The following is a 15,030-nucleotide window of genomic DNA, read 5'->3' on the forward strand; positions in this document are numbered from 1 at the left end:
TTCGAACGTTCAAAAAATGTTGAGGTTCAGAAAAAAGATGAAATAATTTTCAGTGAAGTTCCTACCAAAATGCAGTACCTAAACGTACTTTATTGTACTCTATTACATTTCTCAAAGTTTCAGCTCGATATTTTATTTACAAAAAAAGTTCTTAAGTTCAAAAGAACATTCAGTGAACTGGAAAACTGTCGTCGGTAATATAGGTATTTAGCTGTGTCACATGCCCTTAAGTTCTAAGAATGTTGAAAGACCTCTATTGAAATTTCCAACTCTACAATCTCTTTTATGTTTTGAAACTCGACTTTTTAATCTTCTACCTGTTTCACCAATATAAACTTTTTCACAACAATCACATTTAATGAGATATACAATTCCAGACAAATTTTCGGTATTATTAATATCTTTTTGATTTAGTAAAAAAATAGTATGTCAAGGTGTAGTTTCTTAAAAAGAGCCTCTTTAATTTTTATAAGGCTTTCCTATTATATGTTTTTTGTAAATTTTAATTTAATTTGGTGTCCCACATCATTATTACTTTTAAAAATTGACATTAAAATACTGACAGATGTTTGACTCCAAAATTAAAACTGATGTAATTGTGACAGATATTTATATTGTGTTCACAAAAGATTGGCCTACTGACCCTCATTCGATTCTCAGGTATCAAAGAGAGAGAGCACCTGTTCGTGGATGCTGTCAATTTCTACCACTTAAATTTTTCTTGCCTTGATAAGGGTACTGTACGAGTACCGAAAAGTTGGTAATGAAATTTTATTTATTTATTTATGTTTTTTATTTCATTTTATTATAATTTGATGATAATAAAAATAAAAAAGATGAAAGAAAGAAAAAGAGAAGGAAGGAGATGTGGTTGGCTGCCTTCTCATCTTTCTTTCCTCTTTTTTATTTTTGTCCGAAAATTTAGGATGTTTTTTTCAGATTACAATAGGATTTTTTGTTTTTGTTTGTTCGTTGTGGTCGCTGGATTCTTGTTTTATTTAACATGATTTTGCACCGATTTGATTATTGGACGTTAAATGGGACTTCTAATTTGGATTTTGGTCTACTTTAAATTCCTAAAATTTTAAATTAAATATTCTTTTTTTTTACAAGATAAGAAAAGATCATTAATTATGTATTATTTATTTAGATTCTCTGAAGAAGGCACGCAGTGGCAGCCGAAGCGTCAGAATTGCAATAAACGAACTTTTCAGTAATTTCATTTTATTCTTCTAATTAATGGAGACCGTAAGATCTACATAAAAATCTTACTCGTATCTTCTAGACAAGTTACAGATCCAACTCAGAATCTGTTTAAATTTGAAAATTGACTGTTCTAACTCAAAATTTATTTAAATTTCCAAATTCCCTCTTCAAAGTCATAATTATAATTATTCTTTTGAAAAATGTCGTGTTTCAATCAATAATTCTAATTCTTTTCGAAAATTCTCTGAAATATATAAAAATTCCAAGAAATCCTGTGCTATCTTTGGAATCCCTTTCAATCTTCGGAAAATTAAAAAAAAACTGTACATTCCCATGAAATCTGTTAAATCCTTATGAAATCTCTTCAAATATTTTGAAATCCCGTGAATGATTCAGTTGTAATTAATTTAATTCATTAACAAATTGTAACAATGACCAAAGTATTACTTTTAAATTTAATTAATACATTAGGTAAAAATCCAATATCCCTGAATTTCCATGACCAAAAAATTCCCTGACACGGGGGGAGGTTGGGTTACTTAAATATGTATCACGTATTTCGTGAATACCCCCTTCATATTCAAGGAATTTTTTCTATTTTTGCAAAAACTTTTAATTATGTAATTGAACAAAGTTTTGCTGTAAAAAATAAATTGAAAAAAATTCGGAATCACCATTACTTCCATACTATTGAATAAAATATTAACTTTAAGGTCTATCGATTCGTATTGAATTAAGGAGACTTATATTCTTGCAATCTACTTTTAACTACTTTCAAAATTGCAAAAAAATCTGATAAATATGGAAAAAAATAAGTTCTACAAATGGCATGCATTTATCTGTTTAGTTGAATCATTTAACAAATGTTTCAAACTGTTATACGGCAGAAAAAAATAAAGAAGCAAAACAGAATAATTTAGGGATTACGGCGCGAAATGTAAACTAAGAACATCTTTTACCAATTCGAAAAGAGTCAAATTTAAAATTATCAAAAATCAATTGTATTTTTCGGATTAATTCTTTTTTTTCATACAAATTTAAAACCGCCTACATTAAAAGGCGTTGAAATTTTAAAGGGTTCGGAGTTGTAAACTTCCAGGTCTAAAATGAAAAACATTCTAATTAATAAGCCTCACAAAGGGAAAGCCTACAAATTTAAAAGCGTTTTCAGTTCAAAGTATTCAAATTCAAATGAGCCAGAATCGCCAGATTTGGTGCGAAAGCATCATTTAAGCTGACATTCCGCCAAGCAGGTTAGACTCTGATGAAAACAAACGTGCTCTATCTTTTTCGCCATACGAATGGATGTACACGGCAGCGATTGTGGCGCAAAATTCAATTTTTTAAATTTTATTTTGGTTTCGCATATAAGATTGCCCTACGCTTTTGAGGCCGAAAAATTTTAATAGATCCGAACTTAAATCCTGCAGAAGCGAAACTTTCAAATTGTAATTGTAATTGTAACAACAAATTTAAATTAGAAAATTTCTCATAAATTTTCAATTTAAAGAAGCCTCTCACTGAAATTTTGAGAATAATGACTATAAAATAAAAAAGTGAAAGACTAAAGGGGGTGGGACAATCGTGATACATCCAGAAAAGTATGTTTTTAGGTCGGCTGGAAAAACGGGAACGAGAGGTCTACCAGTGCTTTCTGAGGATTATATATCCTGAAAATCAATGTCAACTAGAATTTCAAGAATAAGAAGTATCATCAAAGGAAGAAATGTAAAAATATCTCTATAATTCTTACTTTTGTTGTCACCATAATTTCCAGACTTATAATCACAAATACCAAATATAAGCTTAGAAGTAAGGAGTAAGATGTAAATTTGAAAATTTAATCATAACAGAATAGAGACGTCGAGACTCTGACTGAAGGCGGATAAATTCACACCCTCTATTCCAGAGCAGTGCTCTTTGTAATTTATATTTGAGAGTGCTTGGCTAGATCTAGAAGAGCTAATAATAATTAAGGCACGTCATCGCAAGACTCAACGAGCATTATTTGTGGTTTAGGATTAGCATTTCCTGCTTTCGAATTTTCCGGAATAGGACACCCTTGTCATCTATTAATAATTCTTTAATGGCAATTTTTAATTTCCCGAAAAAATGTATTTATTACTTTCTTTTTAATATTACTCGAAATACAGTAAAATCTGAAATCATAAGAAATTTAAACAGAAATTGAGTCCAAATTTAGAAGGATTGCTAAAAATAAAATTATACAAATTCTAAGTATATAAATCGAAAGAATAAAAATGTCTTAACTTTGGTAACATTGAAATTTAGAGAGATATAAAAACTAAAACGCAGTTTAAACTGGAAAGCTTTGCATTTTTAAAATTTTTCATTTTAAAAGGACTGGAACTCAAGCCTTTCAACATTAGAAAGTTTTCAAACGTGAAATGTTAAAACATTCGAATTTGAAATCACTCTGAGCTTCAAAGAATTCCAAATTTAAATTCACTCCAGTATTCAGCTGAATTCATTTTAATGGATTTAAAAAATTTGGTTAATAATTTTCAAATATTGGAAATGCAAAGGTTTTGAATTTAAAAAGCAATTACTTATAAAAGCATTTGAAATTCGAAAATCTTCAGATTTTAAAGCATCATTGTTTTAAGCGAGTGGAATTCAATCAATTTCATGTGCATGTTTGAGCAGAGAATATTTAATATTCTCAATCGACTACCAAAGTTAAGCTTTATGATATTTTAAACGTAATATACGATTCTATAAAGGTTAATTGCGTTATTAAATTTGATAAATTAAAAAACTAATTCAACTTTCGAAATCAAAATTATTTGATGAATTGTCTAATAAAATATGTTTAGCAATACGCATAATAAATTAAAGTGGAAAGTGATTTACATATATTAATAAGCATTGATTAAATCGGTATATTTGTCTTTGACAATAAAAAAAAAATCGAAAAGTTGCTTTTTGTCTTTTTTTCGGGAGAAATATTTCTTTTGTACTGAAGGAAAAAAGATTAAAAGTTCAGAACTTAAGCAAGATACGCAAGAGTAAAATTTAAAATGCGTTTAATGGTTTAATACTTTGCCATCTTCATGACTTTCACGATCCCAGTCGTATCGAATGAGAAACAAGGACGCGACCCACTACACAATTTTCAGTCTCTCAGATCAAGTTATTCAGAGTTTAAAAACAACCTTCTTATCTTGTATCGCTGCATCGAATTATTAAGCTCAAAATGACTTTACATATTTTTCTGGATGACTTCCATTTTTTAAACCTAAAGAAATAAAGTAAATAAAAACAATACAATAGAGTTAAAGGTAGAAAATAAGCTGGAAAAAATATTATTCAATTTTTGTAGCGTTAACCGTACAAGTTTTAAAAAAGGTTTTACCCTATAAACTTTTGGCTTAACATTCTTGTTTTAAATTTGTTCTAAATTTTAAGGTTTGTTTTTAAAATTAAATAACTCAGATCATTTTGTAATTTAAACCATCCCGAATATAAAATGACTACAATGCTTGAGCTTTGAATGGTTTAAAATTTTAAAATGAACAAATCTGGGTGATAGTGATATCGTGATTTGGTTGAACAAATATTTAAAAAATCAGGATCTTTGTCATAAAGTATAACATAATTTATCAGTTCTCAAATTTTTGATATTTTCAAAATTAAATATGTCTTGTTTTGGATTCTTTAAAATTGGGACAATTTCATGTAATAACAGACATTATAAAAAAGTTTCTAAACTTATTATTGGAAGATCATTTTAATCAACTTTCCTGTTTATTAAATTTTGATATCGCACAAATTATTACGTTACTATATGATTCCTAATTAAAATGCAGGTTTTTTACCATGATTTTCTTTCCCTGCAAATATGTAATATAATATTTAAAAAAGTAATAATAATACCAAAATTCGAAACTAAAAAATGAAAAAGGCAACGACTCTGAAAATTATTCGTACCCTTTTCCAAGAATTGCAATTATTAATTAAAAAATAACCTATTTTTAAATTACAATTTATACCAAAAAATGTTTCTTACCTCATGATCACGATAATAAGGTTCCCTGAGTTTATCGGGGACTCGATTGTTGTATGCTTTCGACAGAAGCCATTTTACGGAGGCACGTTGTTTAGCCTGAAACAAAAATGAAATTTTCATTTTTTTTTCGTTGATTTGCATTGATATTACATTAATTCTAAAAAACAATTCCCATTGATAATTATTCAAATGCTGTTCATAAATTTCCTTAGTTCTTTATTTACATATTTAGGTATTTATCAATAAACTGGTATTGGCTTTCTGAGGAGAGCAAGTTATATACACTTGCTCAGCAACTATTTATGGGGGTTGTTTCTAATTTTATTTGTATATTTTTTGTTTTTAAACAAGGAACTCACACCAGTTATTATTTTTCTAAAATACATCTAAGTAGAGGTTTTACTTTCTTGATCCTAGTTCTGCTGTAAGATATAAGTTTAAATACCTAACGTTCATCCTTCTCCAATCAACCATGACCAATCCAGATAAAAAATAAGGCAGTACAAGAAAAATGCAGTTTATTTTTGTTGTTTACCATTGCCAAATGATTAAAGCGTTCGTCTTTCAATTTAAGAAAATATTATTGATCAAACTTACAATCTGTTATAAACTGAAATCTTTAAAAACATGAGACTTCAAAATGACAAAACATTCAAATAAAAAAATTACAACAACTTAAAAGGTTCCTCAATTTTAAAGCATCAAAAAATAAAAAATATTTCAAGTTTGAATGAATGAATGAAAATGGGATAGAAATTAAATTCTAGAACTTTTAAATTTAAAAAGAGCCAATTTTTAAAAGCTTTTCAAGTAAAAAAAATCAAAGATAAGTCTTTAAATTAAAAAGCGCCAAATATTTGAAAGCACTTTTAACTTCAATAATAATAAAAATTATAATACCACACGGAGAAACTTTCAGTTATAAAATTTGATGGTATAATATTTAATTTTACAATACGACAATAGCACGCCAGGATATAGAGTCACTATTGCAAGAATTACTATTGTGAATATTAAACTCTGAAGTTATTATGTCTATTGGAGTATAAAATAAATGATTAAATAATTGCACTTATTCCAAAAGAAACTTACTATAATCCCTAATACAGACTGTGAAGTTTACAAAACACAATAGTAAAAACATTCTGTCTATGGTCATTCTACGCATTTCTAATATTTCTCATAAAAAATAGGGAAAACTTCCATGGTCGAAAGAGCAAAATAAAAATAAATTCGCATTCACTTCACGCACTATGCATTTTATACATTAAAAATACAATTAGATATTTATATTTTATTGTCAGCCGAAAGAGAAAAAAAAACCTTGTTGGAAGAAATCCGCCCTGGCGGGAATTGAACACGGGTTTCCGGGACAGCAGAACAGAGATATTTCCCTGTGATAAAACAAATTATCAGGTTTAGGAATTTTATCATACTCATGAACTTCGGCGCTTGTAATGACGTCATTTGGTAATGAATAGCGAAGCACTGCATTCAGTTGTTTTTTCAGTCATTTTACCTTCCCATTGAAAATGGTGATTCTTCTTACCTGTTCTGCAACGTATGCTATCTTAAATGCTAGTTATTGCAACTACGGTTTTATCATTTAATTTGTGAATATCACTTTTTTCAACTTCAATCTGCTATCAAAAATATGAATTTTTCTAACTATAAATGGAAATTATTAGGTTTTGTAGTATATTTATAAATGAAACAGAAAATGTATTCCTTCCTATGGCTGCTGCAATAATACTATTTTCTCGGCTATATCTTAGATTGCCATCGCACTTTTGTAAATATCAATATTATGACAAATTTTACGATCAAGAGTTTCTCCGTGCAGATCTAAAATTCTTCAAATTAAAAATAATTATTTTTGAGTGTATCAAGGAAATTTGAAAGTCCTCAATTTAAAAAGTGGCAATGCAACGCTAAACATTTATTTAATAAAAATTTGAAAGATATTTATATTCGAGAGACTTCAAATTTGAAAATATCAACATGTAAAAGCTCTAAAATTTTTAAAGTTTTAAATTTGCAAATCTTAAAATTAATTTAAAAATGGAATTACAGATATAAAACATATTTAAATTCTAGAGATTTCGGAAGTGAAAATAACATAAGAAATTCTAAAAATAAATAATTAAAAAACTCTTAACTCTTTTCAGGAAGCTGCCGTGTCAAAAATCAGATTTCTGAAGTAGAAAAAATAATTTTTCTATCACATTAAAAATCAAAATAACATTACGAATGATGTTTTTTTTAATAAATGAAAATTTTCCTAAACCTAAAAAAAAACATTTATTTAAAAAATAATTTTTGCAATTGAATTTTTTCTTACCATCGCTTCTTACCAATTTTAAAAACTAGTTTAATTTCAACAAATTACGACTTATTTTTTCAGGGAAAATATTATCTATAATTCTACTGTTTCCTGTTTTGAAAGTCAATTCTTCTATGGCTTAAATCATTGACAGAATTGTTTGTTAAGAAAACATTTTTTTAACAAATAAGTATATTTGAAGAATAACGATTAAATTTCAAACTATTGGAAACACAAGAGTTGTAAGGAATTTTTTTCCCCGGAAAAAAGGCATGATTTATTAAAATACAGCCATTTTTTAGAAATTGCTAAGAAGCGACAGTAAGAAAAATTGCAATTATATCTTTTCCAGAGACCTAATTTTTGGCACGACAACTGCCTTAACAACTTTTTTGGTAAGAAATTCAAGTTTACTGGGAGAACAGAAGCGAAGGAAGAGAAAATTAGTCAGGAATGCTGTTTTCAAAAAATTCAATCTAGAGATTAATCTGCTACTATAAATTAATTGAAGTCCTGCATCTGTATAGTAGTTTTCTCTTTTTCATTAGCAATTTTTATGCAAATATGCTAATCGTTACTTCGCTAATTAGAAGTTAAAAGGAATAATTTTATTTATTGCATATACACTATCTATTCTACTTATTCCATTAATTCTATTGATTTATTTGTAATCTAGGCACGTAATAATAGTTATAGTCATAGAATAAATAGAAAGAGGCCGAGAGTTAATCTTGAAATCTTCAAAGACACGCCATGATAACGAAGATTCAAAACACGAGTGTTTTGTATGTAAGTAAGTATTCGCTATTCGAGCAGGATGACTTCACGGGCCGTTGCACGCAATCAGAGTAGATAATGGAAATAATGCCTAGCCCACTACGCGTGTACGCATTTATAATGCTTATATTATAATCTGTCCCTATCTCTTTCGTCGTGACCTTTTTTCTAGATGAGAAAATAAAGACATATTTATAAATATTATTGTTTTTATGAAATTACGAGAGTAATAAAGACTTGGAGAATTGGAATGGAAGCTTCTAATGTGTCCCCTAAGGGTTTATACATTTTTCTTGTACCTTCTTCTCTATTCCTTTACACACCCCCCACACACTTACTTGGTGGTGGGAGCGGGTCCCGAACCACCCACAGCAACAGGTTTAACTACTTAGAGGTCTTAGAGAACCTTTTTCTCTAGAGGTACGGGCCCCACGACTCCCCGGAGATGAACAACTCCCTTGATAGGCTAGTGTTCACCGCATGGGCCGTCGAGGCTCTTCCAGAGTGCGAGGCAGGAATCGAGAAGGAGTGGATCCAAAACCTACGCTTTAGCCCCCCGGACCATCGTCCCACTTCAATGAGACTTGAATTAAGGAAAGTTTTTCCAACTTAGTTAAAATATGTATTTTTAAATACTCTGTAAATATGAATCAGTTAAAAATTCACTGATTGAAATAGTCGTTAGACATTTCACTAATTAATCAGTGAGTTCGGACTTATTCACTGATTAGTTCAGTGACACCAGGGTAAATCATGTGAAATATAACCTCCAAGTTTTAAAGTTAAGTGTTGTTTTTACTTAATTATTTAATAATATAATAATAGAATCATTTTTTAATTTTCGGGATGTAAATCTCCTGAATGACCTGGGAGAAAAGTATACTCTAACCTCTAACCTCTTACCCGTATAAAAAGCACTTACTTAACCAGTGCGTACATGACAGTCCAATCTTGAAAGTAAAGTAATATATGAGGTTATTTTTCATTTAAAAGCATCGAAACTTTTTGATCATAATTATGGGTTTTAGGTTTATGCTATTATTATTATTATTATTATTATTATTATTTGATTGAATCTACTAAAATATTATTTTATTATGACTTCTAAATGGACATGGTGCAGTGCTGCGAACTCTCAAAAGTGTTTATTGTACTGAATGAATAAGTAACTTTTCACTCATTGCCAGTGACCGATTTCCAGCTATTTCAATCAGTGAAATCTCACTGATTTAGATTTAAAGAGTATCATTTTTGAACTTTTCGCGGGAAAACGAGGCATCACTGATTAGACGGAGCAGCGTAAGTAGCGCTTAATTAACTTCAAATTCAAATCTTTCAGAATTTTCACTGGTTTCAAATGCAGATGCTTTTGTTTTGGAACATATGGATAATTTTTCAAATTGGCATGATTTCGAATTCCTTTTTTTTATATTTTAGTAATTTAGAAGTATAAAATACGAAATTTTGTTGTTTTTTATTGTATACTATTATTTTATTAATAATATTAAATTTATTTGACGATATTTAACCAAATGTCTTGGAATTTCCTCATATTTGACAGGGGTTCAAGGATCTTAAGGAATATTTATTAGAAATCATAAATTTTTAAAATACATTCTAAATATTCTCGTGTTATTTTATGGTATTTCAGAATACATTGAGAAATGCAATGAGATTTCTGGAATTCTTGCGGGATTGTTAATTTGTTTTCTTTGCACATACTTCAAAATATTCAACAGTATATTAAAATATATTTTAAAGAATTTAATTTGAATTCAAGGCATTTTAGAATTCTTCATAGCATTCCCAGGATTTCCTATAAAATTTATGAAGCCCGCAAAAGATTAATTCGCAACGAAAAATATACACCAAACTTTCGCTTTCAGTCACGTTTCTATATATATATATATATACACACACACACACATATTTCAAACTTGAATTGAAACTTGAATTACCTTATTATAAATTTATTGCTTTTATTTAAAGATTCATCATTTAACTTAAAAATTGATCTCTTTTATAAATAAATATAAATAGTTCAATTTTCGACAAAAGAGATCAATTTTTAAGTTAAATGATGAATCTTTAAATAAAAGCAATAAATTTATAACAAGGTAATTCAAGTTTGAACCGAATAGTTCAATGTTCAAACAAAAACGATGAACTCCGAACAAAAAATGTAACCGTTGATATTTTTATTATTTGATATTAGTTGATATTTTAATTTATTTATTGGAAAGGGGAAAAGAGGCGCATAGGAAAAAGAGTGTGAAGTCTGCGTATTTCAGGGAATTTCATCTCATTTTATTCGATTTTACAAACATAAATGTTTTGTTATGGAGTTATGGGGATAGGTCTCTTGAGAATGAGACCACAAGCGACACTAAAGAATTAAAACCCAAGGGTAAAGTTAGGATGGCTCGTGGTGGTCATGACAGCCTTGTCTTGGAGAATCTCTTTGCGTTCTCTGAACCGAAGCTTTCGTTCATTGCCAATGAATGAGTCCGCAAAATCATCCAACCGGAACTAGTCAAGATCGACTGCGATACTAGATCAGATCGCTCGTGTCTGCATGCCTGATCTGCCTGGATCTGCCTGCCTAACTACACGCACTGCTTATGAAATTATGTCTAACATAGAAACAGTATAGTCTAGCTCTAGCACCTAGATTCTAGTCTCTAGGCCTAGACCACTCGAGACTATATATAGCACACAAGCAGATAAAATGTAATGCACTCACTCTTCAACTGTAACGTTTTCTATGACACCAAGTCTTTTTATAGACTCTATTACGTTGCACGCATGTTACTTACATTGTGTTCCGCGTACAGACAGACAGGAAATTTTATTTCAATGAATGCAGTCTTCATTCAAGATACATTTGTCCATCTTCAATTAACCTAGAAATCTAGATATTAACAAACATTTTTATGTCTTCTTTTCCGAAACAGCAAACATTCAATTTATGCGCAATTTCCACGAATTTCATTAATCTTATAACGATGCCGAAAAACACAATTAAATATTAAATTCTCGCAAAATTCTTACTTTGAATATTGTCAACAATTGTCAAAAATTGTCAATTTGTTTTACATATTACATTTGCTAATGAATACTGCAGGTCTTCATTTAATAAAAGAACATTTTTTTAGTTGTCAAGTTTTAAATACGACTAATTCAATTTGAAATCAAATCAAATTTCAAGAAAAGGCTAGGTTCTGATGTCAGAATACTTTTTTATTTGGTTGAATAATTCTAGAGGAGAAAGAAAGAGACAAGTATTTCAAATGTCAGACATTTTTTTCAAAGTCAACTATTTTCTGAACAAGCCCTACTCAGGATTTTGTTTTGTTATTTGACGTGGAAATTCGCGTGCTTTCAATTAATTAAAAAAAAAGACAAATATAGAAAATAGAGAAAATGGCGGCTGTTTTTCTAATATTGTTGAAAGAAGACTTTCTCAAAAACAAAACTTATCTTGGTAAACCACTAATTCACATTTAAAAAAATTACCTTAAAAATCGAATTTTTACTTTGTTCAAGGAACGATAGATACAAAAAAATGTTAAGATAAAAGTTAACGCATCTGAAATTTTTTTCCAAAAATACCTCTTTGTTTTGGTAGAGCTTACACCGTTTACGAGAAAATACCAACGATTTTATTTGCGGTGCATGACATTTTTTATAAGAAAGTAGATACCATTTCTATCTTAAATGAAAAATAGTATTTAAGAAAAAATAACATTTCCGGCCATTTCTCTTTTTCATGTTTTGAAAATTCGACAGAGAAAATAAAGGTTTTCTGACAAGATCTACCTTTTTCATGTTTCCTAATTTTGTTTAAAAGTTTTTTCTACTACGAAATGCATTGTATCAGTTTTCTGCGGGTAATTTTTGAAACACTTTTCTAGATATTTAAACTTTTATCGTAATATTTTTTGCATCTTTCGCTGTTACAGAGAAAAAAGCAAAAATTCGATTTTTTTAAATAAGTTTTTTCCAATGTGAAGTCTCTCAAACGAAATTTAAGTGAGGTTTTTGAGAAAATCCACTTTCAAAAAATTTAGAAAAACTACCTCCACTATGTCATGTTTTTAATATTAATTTTTTTTTTTTGAATAAATTGAAAGATCAAGAATTCCCACGTCGAAAAAAACAGAACTATAGAACTGTAGAATGCTGTTTCCAAATACCAAAAGATTTTTACGCAAACAAAATTGAAATTATGTTAAAAGATTGTATGAGCCAGAAAGATATTTCTGTGAATGATGATATTATCTCATGATATCTTCAGGGATTTGAGGATACCTCAGTTACTTTTTAAAATAAATTAAATGGTACTTCTAAGTATTTCTTGAAATTTCAATGTGATTTAAAGAAATTTTAAAGCATTCTAAAATGATACGATCTCATAAAATTTAAAAAGACTTCTTTAAATGTTTATTGCAATTCCATGAGAATTCTGGCGATTTTTTAAATCTCATAATTATTCAAGATTTTTACAGAATTTCGTAATATTTAATAGTAATTTAAAGGAATTCTTCGAAATCATATGGTCAAATGTATTTTAAAAAATCCTATGATATTTCCTGAAATTTTTTTTAATTTGTATGGGATTTCTTAAAATTTGTATGAGGTTTTATACCAGTTTCCTGACATTTCGAGGAATTTCTTGAATTTTTGTACGTGATTTTACGGCATTTCAAAGAATTTGAGAAAAAATTACGAAATTTGTATTGCATTTAATACAGTTTCAGCCAAATTATTAACTTACTTTACTTCAAAAGAATGTAATTTGTATTTAGAGGAAAATTTTAAAGACAAACGAACCAAATTTGTTTTATTATGTATAATAAGGCGCTAAAAAAAAAGGTCGTCCAAATTTCATGTTGAATCCTAGATTATGTTGTTCACATTGGGTTAAAAATTAATTTCGTGGAAGGGGAAACAAATCGGATAATATTTAGACGTCACTCATTGCGAATCTGTCTGTTTTTACAAAAAAATTCATTTTTCTCGAAGCCGGCATATTATAACGCGAAATTATACAGAATATAAAAGATGCGACTCATTAAAATTATTGTTTTTTATCATTACTTTTTAACATAATTATGCACAATGTTCCACTTACTGCGAGGTCTTTAATACACATTTTAAATACTTTCACTTTCTTAAAAAACGATTCACATAAACATGTAAAATTACTATTTTTTTAAATTGGTTAGAATGACTGCATTTTTGTAATAATTTTCTTCGCATAATTTCCTTAATGTTGATTATTAATTATACAGTTGAATGCTTTTTAATTTTGCATACGTTTACAAATTCTAAAGCTTTCGGTTTTGGATGATCGTTAATTCATTCCGATTTTATTTCTGATGTTTTTGAACATATTTTAACATATATATTCCAAATTAGAAAGTTTAAGACTGAAAAATACTAAATTCACGTGAAGCCAGTAATGTTCATGCGGAATCAAACAGTTTCTGTTTTCACCAAGTCTTAAACGAACAGATAATGTGAATGGCTTACTTCCCTGGAGAAAGAAGATAAAAATCATTCTTATAAATCATACTAATTATCACCATCATCACAAATTACAAATATCTAATTGCTTGTGAAGAGATTGAGGTTCTTTTCAATCGCTGTCACCCTCACAGAGTTTCTCTCGTAACACTGATATTTAACCATCGACCGACCAACCTACCGACCGCGACCTACTCGTCAGAGTCTGGATTTACTGAAATACAAGGTTTTAGCTAGAAAACGCATTTCGCAACTCGAAAGGCGTTTTCCAATCTTCCTTCTTTTCTATTTTCTGCCAAAACTACTTCGAATAGTTTCTCTATAGTCGTGGAATTTAGTTTGGAATTGAAACATTTTTTCAGTACGCTTTTGTTTACTAAAACAAAAATAATCCGTATCTCAAAAATCCAAAAACAAAAAATAGAAAAGAATAACAGTTATCAAATAATTAAAATTTATACATGGAAAAGAAATTAGCATTGTAACCAAATATTTATTCCTAATTTTAAAAAGTCCAAATCAAAATTTTTAAAAATCTGCATTTAGAAACATCCAAAATCGCAAATATCAAAATTGGACAATTTCAAAATTATAAACAATCAAAATCAAAAGAATTCGCATTTAAAAATATCCAAAAAGAAAAGCGTCCTAAATTGGAATCAGAAATATACTAAACGCAAAAGAATGGAAATTTATAAAAAGTCAAAATTAAAAAGCATCCCGATCTACAATAAATCCAAACTGAATAAACAGTCTTAATGGAGAGCATGTGTTGGAAAAAAGTATTTTTTAAATATTTAAATGCTGAAATTCTCACAGAAAAAATAGATAAGCAGTTAAAATCTAAAAATATAAGCAGTCAAAATTCAAATTTATAACATAAAAGTATCGGTAGTGGGAAAGCCAACATCTGACATTTGAGAAAATTTCCCCGAACCTCTCTAGACATGCTCTAAAGGTTACAAAATTCGGAGACGTTAAATTTTCAAATAATTGTTTAAAATTAAATTTTTTTTTAAATGTAGGAAATTAATAAAAAGTTTAATCTTGTTTTTAATGAATTATTATTTTTTTATTATTATTACACCATTAAGCCATTTCCCTTTCGGGGTAGGCGTGACTCACTCGGCAGGGGAAAGGAGTAGTGTGTGGATGGGATAGAGAT

General features: G+C 28.8%; 1 protein-coding gene across 10 annotated transcripts in view; it reads right to left on the reverse strand.

Moving 5' to 3' along the window:
- The window catches only part of LOC117167741 (patronin), a 161,455-nt gene that overhangs the window by 92,989 nt on the left and 53,436 nt on the right, over positions 1–15,030 (reverse strand). For all 10 annotated transcript variants that reach the window (XM_033353233.1, XM_033353641.1, XM_033353007.1 and 7 more), the window contains one exon: positions 5,237–5,332. In XM_033353233.1, coding sequence (XP_033209124.1) covers positions 5,237–5,332 — 96 coding nt within the window. The remainder of the gene's footprint in view (positions 1–5,236; positions 5,333–15,030) is intronic.

Source organism: Belonocnema kinseyi, chromosome 1, assembly GCF_010883055.1.
Source record: "Belonocnema kinseyi isolate 2016_QV_RU_SX_M_011 chromosome 1, B_treatae_v1, whole genome shotgun sequence".
Taxonomy (NCBI): Eukaryota; Metazoa; Arthropoda; class Insecta; order Hymenoptera; family Cynipidae; genus Belonocnema; species Belonocnema kinseyi.